Source organism: Vipera berus (genome assembly GCF_964194415.1).
Source record: "Vipera berus genome assembly, chromosome: 13".
In the NCBI taxonomy this organism is placed as follows: Eukaryota; Metazoa; Chordata; class Lepidosauria; order Squamata; family Viperidae; genus Vipera; species Vipera berus.
Window position 1 is genome coordinate 18,875,398 of NC_138216.1, and position 12,409 is coordinate 18,887,806.

At 43.5% G+C, this 12,409-nt stretch overlaps 1 protein-coding gene across 2 annotated transcripts in view; it reads left to right on the forward strand.

Annotated features, from left to right (window-relative positions):
* The window catches only part of PDPK1 (3-phosphoinositide dependent protein kinase 1), an 86,209-nt gene that overhangs the window by 46,770 nt on the left and 27,030 nt on the right, over nucleotides 1-12,409 (forward strand). Inside the window, exons 13-14 of one of the 2 annotated variants that reach the window (XM_081338166.1) lie at nucleotides 8,324-8,476; nucleotides 8,864-10,157. In XM_081338166.1, the coding sequence (XP_081194292.1) occupies nucleotides 8,324-8,476; nucleotides 8,864-8,971 (261 nt within the window). In that variant the 3' untranslated portion in view covers nucleotides 8,972-10,157. Of the gene's footprint in view, nucleotides 1-8,323; nucleotides 8,477-8,863; nucleotides 10,158-12,409 lie in introns of those variants that run through there. The other variant, XM_081338168.1, reaches the window with a different exon arrangement.

Genomic DNA, 12,409 nt, shown 5'->3' on the forward strand with positions numbered 1-12,409 from the left:
GAACCTGGAATGTAAGATCCATGAATCAAGGAAAGCTGGACATGGTCAAACAAGAGATGACAAGACTAAACATTGACATCTTAGGTATCAGCGAACTAAAATGGACAGGAATGGGTGAATTTAATTCAGATGACCATCAGGTATACTACTGCGGGCAAGAATCCCTCAGAAGAAATGGAGTAGCCTTCATAGTCAATAAAAAAATAGGAAAAGCAATACTGGGATACAATCCTCAGAATGACAGAATGATCTCAGTTCGAATCCAAGGCAAACCATTCAATATCACAGTAGTCCAAGTCTATGCCCCAACCACCGGTGCTGAAGAGGATGAAATTGACCAGTTCTATGAAGCCCTACAGCACCTTATAGAACTAACACCCAGAAATGATGTCCTTATCATCATGGGGGATTGGAATGCTAGAGTAGGAAGCCAAAAGATAACTGGTATAACAGGCAAGTTTGGCCTTGGAGTACAAAATGAAGCAGGGCACAGGCTGATAGAATTTTGTCAAGAGAATACGATGGTCATAGCAAACACTCTTTTCCAACAACCCAAGAGACGGCTTTACACATGGACATCACCAGACGGTCAACACAGAAATCAGATTGACTATATGCTCTGCAGCCAAAGATGGAGAAGCTCTATACAGTCAGTAAAAACAAGACCAGGAGCTGACTGTGGCTCAGACCATGAACTTCTTGTTGCAAAGTTTAGGCTTAAATTAAAGAAAGTAGGGAAAAACGCTAGGCCAGTCAGGTATGAATTAAATCATATCCCTGTTGAATATACAGTAGAGGTGACAAATAGATTTAAGGAATTAGATCTGATAGACAGAGTGCCTGAAGAACTATGGACAGAGGTTTGCAACATTGTACAACAGGTAGCAACCAAAACCATCCCAAAGAAAAAGAAATGCAAGAAAGCAAAATGGCTGTCTGAGGAAGCTTTGCAAATAGCTGAGGAAAGGAGGGAAGCAAAAGGCAAGGGAGAAAAAGAAAGATATGCCCAATTAAATGCAGAATTCCAAAGAATAGCTATAAGAGATAAGAATGCCTTCTTAAATGAACAGTGAAAAGAAATAGAAGAAAACAATAGAATAGGGAGGACCAGAGATCTTTTCAAGAAAATTGGAGAGATGAAAGGAACATTTCATGCAAAAATGGGCATGATAAAGGACCAAAATGGCAGGGACCTAACAGAGGCAGAAGAGATTAAGAAGAGGTGGCAAAATTACACAGAAGAACTATACAAGAATGAGCTTAACGTCCCTGATAATCACAATGAGGTGGTCACTGACCTCGAGCCAGACATCCTAGAATGTGAAGTGAAGTGGGCCTTAGAAAAGCTGAGCAACAACAAAGCTAGTGGAGGTGACAGTATTCCAGCTGAGCTATTCAAAATCTTAAAAGACGATGCAGTAAAAGTGCTACACTCAATTTGCCAGCAAATTTGGAACACTCAACAGTGGCCACAGGATTGGAAAAGATCAGTTTACATTCCAATTCCAAAGAAAGGCAGTGCCAAAGAATGTTCAAACTATCGCACCATTGCACTCATTTCTCATGCTAGTAAAATTATGCTTAAAATTCTACAAGCTAGACTCCAGCAGTATGTGGATCGAGAACTACCAGAAGTACAGGCAGGATTTCAAAGAGGCAGAGGAACTAGAGATCAAATTGCTAACATATGCTGGATCATGGAGAAAGCTAGAGAGTTCCAGAAAAACATCTACTTCTGCTTCATTGACTATGCTAAAGCCTTTGATTGTGTGGATCATAGCAAACTCTGGCAAGTCCTTAAAGAGATGGGCATACCAGACCATCTTATTTGTCTCTTGAGAAATCTATATGCGGGCCAAGAAGCAACAGTGAGAACTGGACACGGAACCACTGATTGGTTCAAAATTGGGAAAGGAGTCCAGCAAGGCTGTATACTGTCGCCTTGCCTATTTAACTTATATGCAGAGCACATCATGAGAAAGGCAGGGCTAGATGAATCAAAAGTTGGAATTAAGATTGCCGGAAGAAACATCAACAACCTAAGATATGCAGATGATACCACTCTAATGGCAGAAAGTGAAGAAGAACTAAAGAGCCTCTTGTTGCGGGTGAAGAAGGAGAGTGCAAAACTTGGGTTGAAACTAAACATTAAGAAAACCAAGATCATGGCATCTGGCCCTCTCAATTCCTGGCAAATAGATGGGGAAGAAATGGAGGTAGTGACAGATTTTATTTTCCTGGGCTCCAAGATCACTGCAGATGGGGACTGTAGCCAAGAAATTAAAAGACGCTTGCTCCTCGGGAGGAAAGCCATGACAAATCTAGACAGCACACTAAAAAGCAGAGACATCACCCTGTCAACAAAAGTGCGTATAGTCAAGGCTATGGTCTTCCCAGTTGCAATGTATAGCAGTGAAAGCTGGACCATAAGAAAGGCTGAGCACCAAAGAATTGAAGTCTTTGAACTATGGTGCTGGAGAAGACTCCTGCGAGTCCCTTGGACTGCAAGGCGATCAAACCGGTCAGTCCTAGAGGAGATCAACCCTGACTGCTCTTTAGAAGGCAAGATCCTGAAGCTAAAACTCAAATACTTTGGCCACCTAATGAGAAGGAAGGACTCACTGGAGAAGAGCCTAATGCTGGGAAAGTTTGAGGGCAATAGAAGAAGGGGACGACAGAGAATGAGGTGGCTGGATGGAGTCATTGAAGCAGTAGGCGTGAGCTTAGATGGACTCCAGAAGATGGTAGAGGACAGGAAGGCCTGGAGGAACATTGTCCATAGGGTCGCGATGGGTCGGACACGACTTCGCAACTAACAACAACAAATTCAATTTTAACTTTTAATATTTATACTTCCAAGTTTTAAATAATGAAAATTTTCTTTATCTCAATTCATAGTAAAATTTAGTATTCAAGGTATACATCTTATCTATTTAAGTATATTCTCTTTTAATCTTCACTAATAAGTCAAAATCCTAATTTTCTTCAGCCTTATTCTAGCTTTCTTTCTTTGCCAACTCGCCTTCCATCTCTGCGCTTTTAAGTCATCATACTGTATGGATCTCCCTCTGTTATTATACATATTATTTGAAATAAAAGATGACATCCAATCGCCATTTTTTTGGAAGTGCTAACAAATCATCTCTCTCTCTCTCTTTTTCCATCTTGACATAGTTGTCCTGAAATATTTATCTTCCCTTCAGTCTGTTCTTTTTCTTGGTCCTCAGGCTTCTTCTGGTTTGTGTAGAAAGTCTTTTCCCTTTTCAATATTATCAATCTCTTTTCTGGGTTTTCCATTAACTATTTGTTGATCAATTAAAATCTTCTGTAATAGTATTTAATTGTTCCACTTCTTCTATTATATTCTGTGTAGTTGGTTCTTTAGTTGTATTCAAATTTTGTATTCAAAATTTGCATTTGTATATCTAGGTTGACATCTTGTTCTTTGTAGCTTCTTATTTCATCAGTAGCTGTAATAATAGTTTTAAAATTGCTTTCATCACAAAAAGAATCTGTTCCTGATCTTCAGCCATATTTTCTTAATAGTGTGTTAAATTAAAAGCTTTACAATAAAAAAATAAGAGTAATTTTGCCACTGGGTATGGAACACAGCTGGGCTTCTCACAGCTGATGTCTGCTAAGGTTACAGAAATCTTATCTATACTCTAGGCTGCAAGCCAAGTCTCTGTTAGAGTTAGACAATAACAGGATGTAATATCAGGTTTAGCCACAAGGTGTCACCCATACCATTTAGGATTTTTTTATTAAGTCCAAATTTTGTAATCCTTTTCCCGATTTTACTTCTTTTTTGTAGATAAAAACCCAAATCTTCAATAAAAATAATGAAGCTTTTAGTCCGCAAGCTTTTAGTCCACAACCAGTTAGAATCAGGTTATTCTTTTAATGTTTTAAACTCCCCTGGACAGTCAGTCGCCGCTGTTTTTTAGAGGGTGGGATAGAGTTTCCCTTCCCTCTCTCCACAGGGGGAAAAATACTTTGGGCAGCTTATACAGGTGGAAAAAAATAGGGTTGAAGAGAGGTTCAGATCTCACCCAGTCTCATCTGCGCTGCTTTGTAGGTGCCTGGTGGTAAGTGTGACTTTGGCTGTCTGCAGCCTAGTGACGAGCCATATTGCTGTGGCGGGTCTTTTGTCCACCAGTTTGGAGGGCTGCGCTGGATCGATCAGAAGAGCTACTGCTCTCCCGCAATCCAGCAGGGATCCCCTCCTTGCTGGTCGCTCCTACAGGGCGACTTTCGACCCTTTCCAGGGTCCCCCAGCGATGCAAAATCGGACATGGAAGACGAGTTCGCCTTCCAAGCGGCCGCAGCAGCCACGTCGGCAAACTGGAAATCCCCCGATCAGTCTATAATTTTAATGGTAAGTTTATTTTAACAGTGAGAGACACAATAACAACAAAAAAAATCCAGAAAAGTTATAAATTGATTTGCATTTTAATGAGTGGAATAAGTATTTGATCCCTTCGCAAAACATGACTTAGTACTTGGTGGCAATCACAGAGGTCAGACGTTTCTTGTAGTTGGCCACCAAGTTTGCACACGTCTCAGGAGGGATTTTGTCCCACTCCTCTTTGCAGATCCTCTCCAAGTCATTAAGATTTTGAGGCTGACGTTTGGCAGCTCGAACCTTCAGCTCCCTCCACAGATTTTCTATGGGGTTAAGGTCTGGAAACTGGCTGGGCCACTCCAGGACCTTAATGTGCTTCTTCTTGAGCCACTCCTTTGTTGCCTTGGCCGTGGGTTTTGGGTCATTGTCATGCTGGAATACCCATCCACGACCCATTTTCAATGCCCCGGCTGAGGGAAGGAGGTTCTCACCCAAGATTTGATAGTACATGGCCCTGTCCATCGTCCCTTTGATGCGGTGAAGTTGTCCTGTCCCCTTAGCAGAAAAACACCCCAAGCATCCATGTTTGACGGTGGGGATGGTGTTCTGGGGGTCACAGGCAACATTCCTCCTCCTCCAAACATGGCAAGTTGAGTTGATGCCAAAGAGCTCGATTTTGGTCTCATCTGCCCACAACACTTTCACCCAGTTCTCTGAATCATTCAGATGTTCATTGGCAAACTTCAGAGGGGCCTGTAAATGTGCTTTCTTGAGCAGGGGGAACTTGTGGGCGCTGCAGGACTTCAGTCCTTCACGGCGTAGTACGTTACCAATTGTTTTCTTGGTGACTATGATCCCAGCCGCCTTGAGAACATTGACAAGATCCTCCTGTGTAGTTCTGGGCTGATTCCTCACCGTTCTCATGACCACTGAAACTCCACGAGGTGAGATCTTGCATGGACCCCAGACCGAGGGAGATTGACAGTTATTTTGTGTTTCTTCCATTTATGAATAATCACACCAACTGTTGTGTCACCTTCTCACCAAGCTGCTTAGCGATAGGTCTTGTAGCCCAATCCAGCCTTGTGTAGGTCTACAATCTTGTCCCTGACATCCTTGGACAGCTCTTTTGTGTTGGCCATGGTGGAGAGTTTGGAATCTGATTTTCTGGATTATTTTTTTTGTTATTCTGTCTCTCACTGTTAAAATAAAACTACCATTAAAATTATAGACTGATCATTTCTTTGTCAGTGGGCAAACATACAAAGTCAACAGGGGATCAAATAATTTTTCCCCTCACTGTATATTAGTGAGAACAGTAAAAATGCAGGAGGTACAAAAGGTTAACTCTGAAGGAAGAATATAAAAAAAAGGTTTCAACAAATGCTCTTCACTCCTCACTTAGGATCACAAAACAGTTTGGTCCATGTTCTGCTTAGAAAGCCAAGTTGTCGTTGCTTTCCATAGCAAAGCACGGCTGGGGCTAAAAAGGCCGCTAAGGAGAGTGGCATTCCAGAGGGTAGGAACAGCAGCATAAGAGGCACAGATTGGAGGCCCCCAACAGTGGCATTTTAAGTGGAGCCGGAGCGTGGCAGCTGCAGATGTCCTGGGCTACGGGCTGTTGGCTTACAAGGAGAGAGACAGCTAGAGCATCTCTGTTAGGGAACGTGTCCATTGACTGCTATCCACACTTGGCCAAAAATGTTGGTGCTGCGCTAATTTAATGACATAGTAGTAGGACTATCCTAACCCCAACTCTGCAGCCTTCAGAGGTTGGATAAAACAATAAAAACTAGCCCTGGTGACAAACGGTGTCTCCATTCCTGATTTAGAACATATTTTTAGGGCTGTGTGCTGCTTTGGATTCAATTGTCATTGGTTCTTATTTTATTTCTTCTCATTTGCCACAGTTTATTTGCTGTTCTACTCAAAAAGGTCCAAAGCAGCTCACAAGGAAAGAATGCACTAACGTGAAAACTGACATAAACTCTAACTAAAGCAAACATGCAGCAGCCACGGCTTTCCATTCTGAAGTGGGGGGGGGCTTTTCTTTTCCATCTCTCCCCAAGGCTTTCTGGGGAAAAGACGGGGCTGGTGGCTTCCTGAGATGATTGCTCCCATCAGACCCTTATTAACATCCTGAACTGGGAGTCAGTTGCACGGGGTGCCAGAGTCGTCCCCATCCCCCTGTTTCTGCCCAAATTCTTCTAACTGCTGGGAAATTTCTAGTTTGGTTTACATGCAGCACACTCCTAGGAGCACACCTCTTTCAACATACAACGTGGTGATGGTTTATTAAGTGTCAGCAAAACTAGGACCCTAGGCAGGAAAAGCAGGGGGAGAGAAAGATGTAAATGAGCAAGGAGGATTAACCACCAGAATCTACATTGTCTGTCTCAGAAGCACAGACTTCTCCAGAGTGACTTTCACCCTGTGAGTGCTTGGCATGGATGGTCCTGCAGAGAGTGGCCTTTCCTTGTTTCCGGTCTACCCTTTGGTGTCCCTAGTGAACGGCAGGCTGTTAAAAGGAACAGTTGGGTGGATGGGAATGATCTGTCCAGGGCTTGCCCTATGGCACATGTTAATCCACCAAATTGCAGATGGGTCTTCTAGGGAACATTATTACAAAGCTGACTTTGTAAAAATGCCGCTTGGGGGCGGGGGGGGGGGCGAAAGCCCTAATAAGCAGGCATATACATAGAATGAAGGCTATTGCTAAGCACATTGATTTGTGCTTCTTAGATTGTAAGCCACCCTGAGTCTTTGGAGAAGGGCGGGATATAAATGGGATTAAAAAAAAAAGGTCCTTGGCCCCTTCGTGGACAGGGGGAGGAGCTCGCTTGATCAAGAGCAGGAGGGCTGTCACCAGGAATTTGGGCAAAGCCATCTACCTTTCTCAGGTACTGTAAAACAGTCAGATTTGCCTTTCAAGCACACGATGATACAGAGGGGTACTTTAGCACACTCCACCATCCCTCTTAATATTTCACTTTCCCGTTGGTGCCATTTTGATAGTTTGACTAGCTCTGAAGTACCTTTCTGGTTACAGAGAGAGAGATTCAGCAGTCCCAAGTGATCCAGAGGGTGCCCAGGTGATCCAAAGCGAGTGAAAGAGAAATTGTCACTATGTCACTGTTTGCTAACTCCTCCCTTTTCCTGGGTGGTTTTGTTGGTGGCAAGGTCTGTTAACAAATGTTGTTTTGCTAACAAGTGGAACCTCCTAGGGCAGGGGTAGGGAACCGTGGCTCTTTTATGACTCGTGGACTTCAACTCCCAGAATTCCTGAGTCAGCATGGCTGGTTCAGGAATTCTGGGTATTGAAGTCCACAAGTCATAAAAGAGCCAAGGTTCCCCACCCCTGTCCTAGGGCGAAGTCATTGCCTTGTGCTGAAGGGGGCGGGCTCCTTCCTGAGGAAACAAAAAACTTAAACTTTTTCTGATTGGTCCACCTTTTGGTAACCACTTAAGTCTGGTTTAGACTTCCGTGCCACTGCTCATCAGGGAATGTCTTCATCTCCCGTTCGGAGATGGTTGCATAGCTGCTGTACTTACACTTCTGTGAATGTTAACTTTCTGGATAGGGACGGCTCGAACAACGTGCCCAGCAGGAAGTTAGATCAACAAGTCAGCGTGCAGGAGGCACATCATACAACTCGTATCGGTAGTTGAGATTCGGGAGGTGTGTGCATCAGCCCACCTGCAACCATCTGCCATACCAGCCCCTTCGCAACGTAACAGTTGTGGACAAGTCTAAATCAAGCTTTAATGTTCAACTGCTTTTGGGAAAGCATTGAATTGTTTCGCTTTCTGCCTTAAGGAATTGGTTGTAGTAGTTTTGACGTAACGGTAGCTTTTTGTGGTGCCTTCATTTTCTGGAACTAGAAGGTAAGGTCCCAAACGGTATTCCGTAGAATGGTATGTGCTGATCATGCTTTTAAAGCCTTTAATTGGTTCCGGGTGCCGGGTGCTTCTCCACAGGGGCTGTTTGCCCGCCGGCGGCAGCTGCTGCTCACGGAAGGGCCACACCTGTACTACGTTGATCCTGTCAACAAAGTCCTGAAAGGGGAGATTCCCTGGTCCCTGGAACTCCGGCCAGAGGCAAAGAACTTCAAGACCTTTTTTGTTCACACGGTAAGTGACCCGCCCAGCTAGTTCAAGTGGAGTTTTCCTTACTAGCAAATTCTGTGCTGGGATGTTCATCCAAATGATTTTAAAGTGGGGGCATTTAGCCTATTTGAGAACAGGAGCTGTGAGAAATCCCTAATTGGGAAACAAAAGAGGCACAAAGGCCAGCAACTCTGTGGTTGGTGTCTGCAACCGTTTCCTCTTCCAGGCAGCAGAGGAGAGCAGGGAGCAGCCCTGTGAATTGACCTTAGGACACCGGATGTGATGTAGCAGGGGAAGTCCCCCTGGGCAGAAGCTTGCACAGAGTTCTTCCTGCCTAAAGCCAAACTTGCTGCTGGCAGTAGATTAACTGGCTGCTGAAATGAACGGGTGCTAAATCTTGTTTATTTACAGCCTAACAGGACATACTACCTGATGGACCCAAGTGGGAATGCTCATAAGTGGTGCAAAAAGATACAAGAGGTTTGGCGACACAGATATCACCAGAATGCTGCGAAATGAGACTGCTCCTCAGTGCCCATCTCACTCCTTTGCTGCTAGAGTGCCACGTGCCCCCAGACGGAGGACTCTTCCACGCCCGGCTCACCTCCAGCTCCAGGGCCGAACTAGTTCTTCTTCTTCTGAGGACGAGGAGGAGGAGGAGGAGGAAAAAGCCCAGCCAGTGGAATTCAGGGTTGCTTTGCTTGCTTTTGTGCTTCTGGTGGAGCTTCTACACACCTACACCCACACCCATGTTCTGCTGATACTGACTACATTGGCTTCTGCTGCAAATGAGTGGAGTTTGCATTGCTGGCTTTGCTGTAGACCAGTTAAGGTAGCTGAGCCCAGATCATGTGGGGCCCGGATTATTACTGTGATCTTCTGATTTATCATGCAACTGTGTTTTTGGGGAGCTTGGAAATCTCTCTTCATGAGAAGTTGCCACCCTTGATGCTGCTGCCATCACTTTCCTTTCTAATCGTTGGTTCGTTGGTACCCAGCACTTGCCATCACTCTGGGTGTAAGCCCACAAAATTCTCCAGGTAATGTCCAGTCGATGGATCTCCGAGGATGGTACTTCTCATGCCTGCCAGCCTGTCTGCCTTCTAGATGCACTCCGGCACACACGGAAAGTGAGAGGAACGGTGAACGTGACGCTTGAAATCCTGGCATTCTCGTATCAGTCATTTTTAAAACATGGAATTTTAATTTGATGCATTTACATGTTTAATTGAGCATAAAAAGTTACCAGCATGCTTTTAACTAATACTAAAGGTGAACTAGTTAGTACAAAATCGTATTGACATAACAAATAGACTCTTCACTTTTTCAGAAGAGGGAGCAAACTTTTCTTTCCAAGGTCTGGCAGGGGCAAAGGGTTGCAGGGCTGAGCTTTTTGTGTGGCAGGAAGGCCAAGCAAAAAAAATGCTGTTGTACGACTGATGACTTGATTTGTTGTCTCTTTGTATAATGAGGTGTACAAATATTCCTGTATTGTTCATTGGCCAAGCATTGTACCTTTTAGCAACTTTGAAAATATTTTACATGATTTAAATATATTTAAGCCCCTCTATTAATTGGACTAATTGTTGTGTTCATGTAAAAATGTTGATACAGAGGAGGGGAAAATGTATGGTACTTGAGTCATATCTATCATATGTTTCATATTGTTCTTTTGTCTTTTTCCAATTAAACTGTCACGCTCAAACATTTCTTGTAATGTAGGCAAGGTGTTGCTTCCTCACCGCAAGAATCCTTGACTTTGCACAGGAGAGGCTCTGGACCGTCCCACCACCCCGTTTCTATTCCTGTCTCATTTACATGCTGAGAATAGGAATTTGAGTGAGCGAGCGCAGCTTTGGCTTTTTCTAATCCAACAGATGAGGGGACTATAAAATTTTAACGCCATACTTCTTGTGTAGCACAGAAGTGGCCTCTTCTGGCAGGAGCCCACACGGAGGCTTGCCATGGTAAAGTCAGGAGGTTCTGGGTTTGGGGCTGTTCTACTGTAGAAATACTTTGGGCAAGGAGAAAACCCTTATTTTGCTCTCCCGGGTCAAGCAGTGAGATACACGTAGCCTGAACGAGATCCTACTAAAACCCTAAACCAGGTACGGATTTAGGGAGCATAACGTTGAGTTTCTTTTGTGTTATTCTATTGCATGATGGAATTGGGTCTGTGTGTGTGTGTGTGTGTGTGTGTGTGTGTGTGTGTGTGTGTGTGTGTTTGTGTTAGCCCTGTATCAGTAAGGGATTTGCACATTACTGATTGTTTTCATTTCTTTATTTCAGTCACTGAAGAAACCAGAAACGTTGGACAGGTTTAGGATAGAATTCAGTTCACTACTATACCACTTCGGAACAGATTTGAAACAAAATGCAGGTTGGACAGTCTTGTAGATGGGTGAAGGGAAATTATGAAAATTAATGCCGGCTTACTTCAAAAATTATTTAGAAGATGTGATTTGGTCCTCGTGTAAGCAAAGCACTTGTTTCTTTTGATAAAAAATACCCCGTTTCTCCCCCCCCCCCAATTTTCTGCACAAGTCTGAGGAGCAGAATAGCTCAGCTACTTTAAAGGTTGCACGACTTAGTATAGGTGGATTCATTTAAAGAAGAGGCATTTGGGCAGGAAAGAAGCCAGGAACAAATCCAGGTTATTTAACTGAATAGCACAGAGGTGCTGAGCCGGCATAAGATCCAAGGCATTTTTGCAACGTGTACAGTACTAACAGAAGCATGAGCCCTGAAGAGGATGAGGAGAGTAAAGAACAAGAAGGTGGGATGGTTGGTTACTACTTGGGAATATGTTGAAAGTGGCTCCCTACCTCCAGATTCTGCCAGGCTATGGCATATTAAAAGGTCTGACCAGTCCTGCAACTGGTCCCTATTAGGCTGTTGGAAGTCCAGAAAAGAACTGAAATTTCCCACTCTCCGGTAATCTCTTCAAAAATCAATTTTGTTTCAAAGGAGAAGTAAAAAAGTAAACTTTATTGTATTCCAAACATACAAAACATTTACAACTGTACAGTGTTGCTTAAAAGTTTGTAAATTCTTCTGAATTTTCAATGTTTCTGCATAAATATGACCTAAAAAGTGATCTGTTTTCCATATAAGTCCTAAAACTAGTTGAGAACCCAATTAAACAAATTAGTAAAAAACGTTGTTCAGTGATTTATTGAGGAAAATGCACCAAAACTACATATTTGTTGTGGCAAAGTATGTGAACCTTTGCATTCAGTAAGGTGTGGGTTCCCTTTAGGCAGCAGTAACTGCAACTATAGTCCTCAGATTATAATGACAATTGAAAATGGAACTCCGTCGCTAAGCATGCAATGTCCCATGAACACGTCTCGTAGCAATGGAATTTCAGCAATTCAGGTTGCTGTCATTAATGTGCTGCAGCTGCCAAAGAAGCCAACACAGTGCTAGGCTGCATTAACAGGGATAGAATCAAGATCTCGTGAAGTATTAATACCACTTTACAAGGCCTTGGTAAGGCCACACTTGGAATACTGAATCCAGTTTTCGTCACCACGATGTAAAAAAGATGTTGAGACTTTGGAAAGAGTACAGAGAAGAGCAACAAAGATGATTAGAGGTCTGGAGGCTAAAACATAAGGAATGGCTGCTGGGATTGGGTATGTGTAGTTTAATGAAGAGAAGGACATGATAGCAGTGTTCCAATATCTCAGGGGCTGCCACAAAGAAGGGGAGTCAAAGCTATTCTCCAAAGCGCCTGAAGGCAGGACAAGAAGCAACGGATGGAAACTAGTCAAGGAGAGAAGCAACCTAGAACTAAGGAGAAACTTCCTGACAGAACAATTAACCAGTGGAACAACCTGCCTCCAGAAGCGGTGAATGCTCCAACACTGGAAGTTTTTAAGAACTGGACAGCCATTTGTCTGAAATGGTATAGGGTTTCCTGCCTGAGCAGGGGGAACTAGATGACCTCCAAGG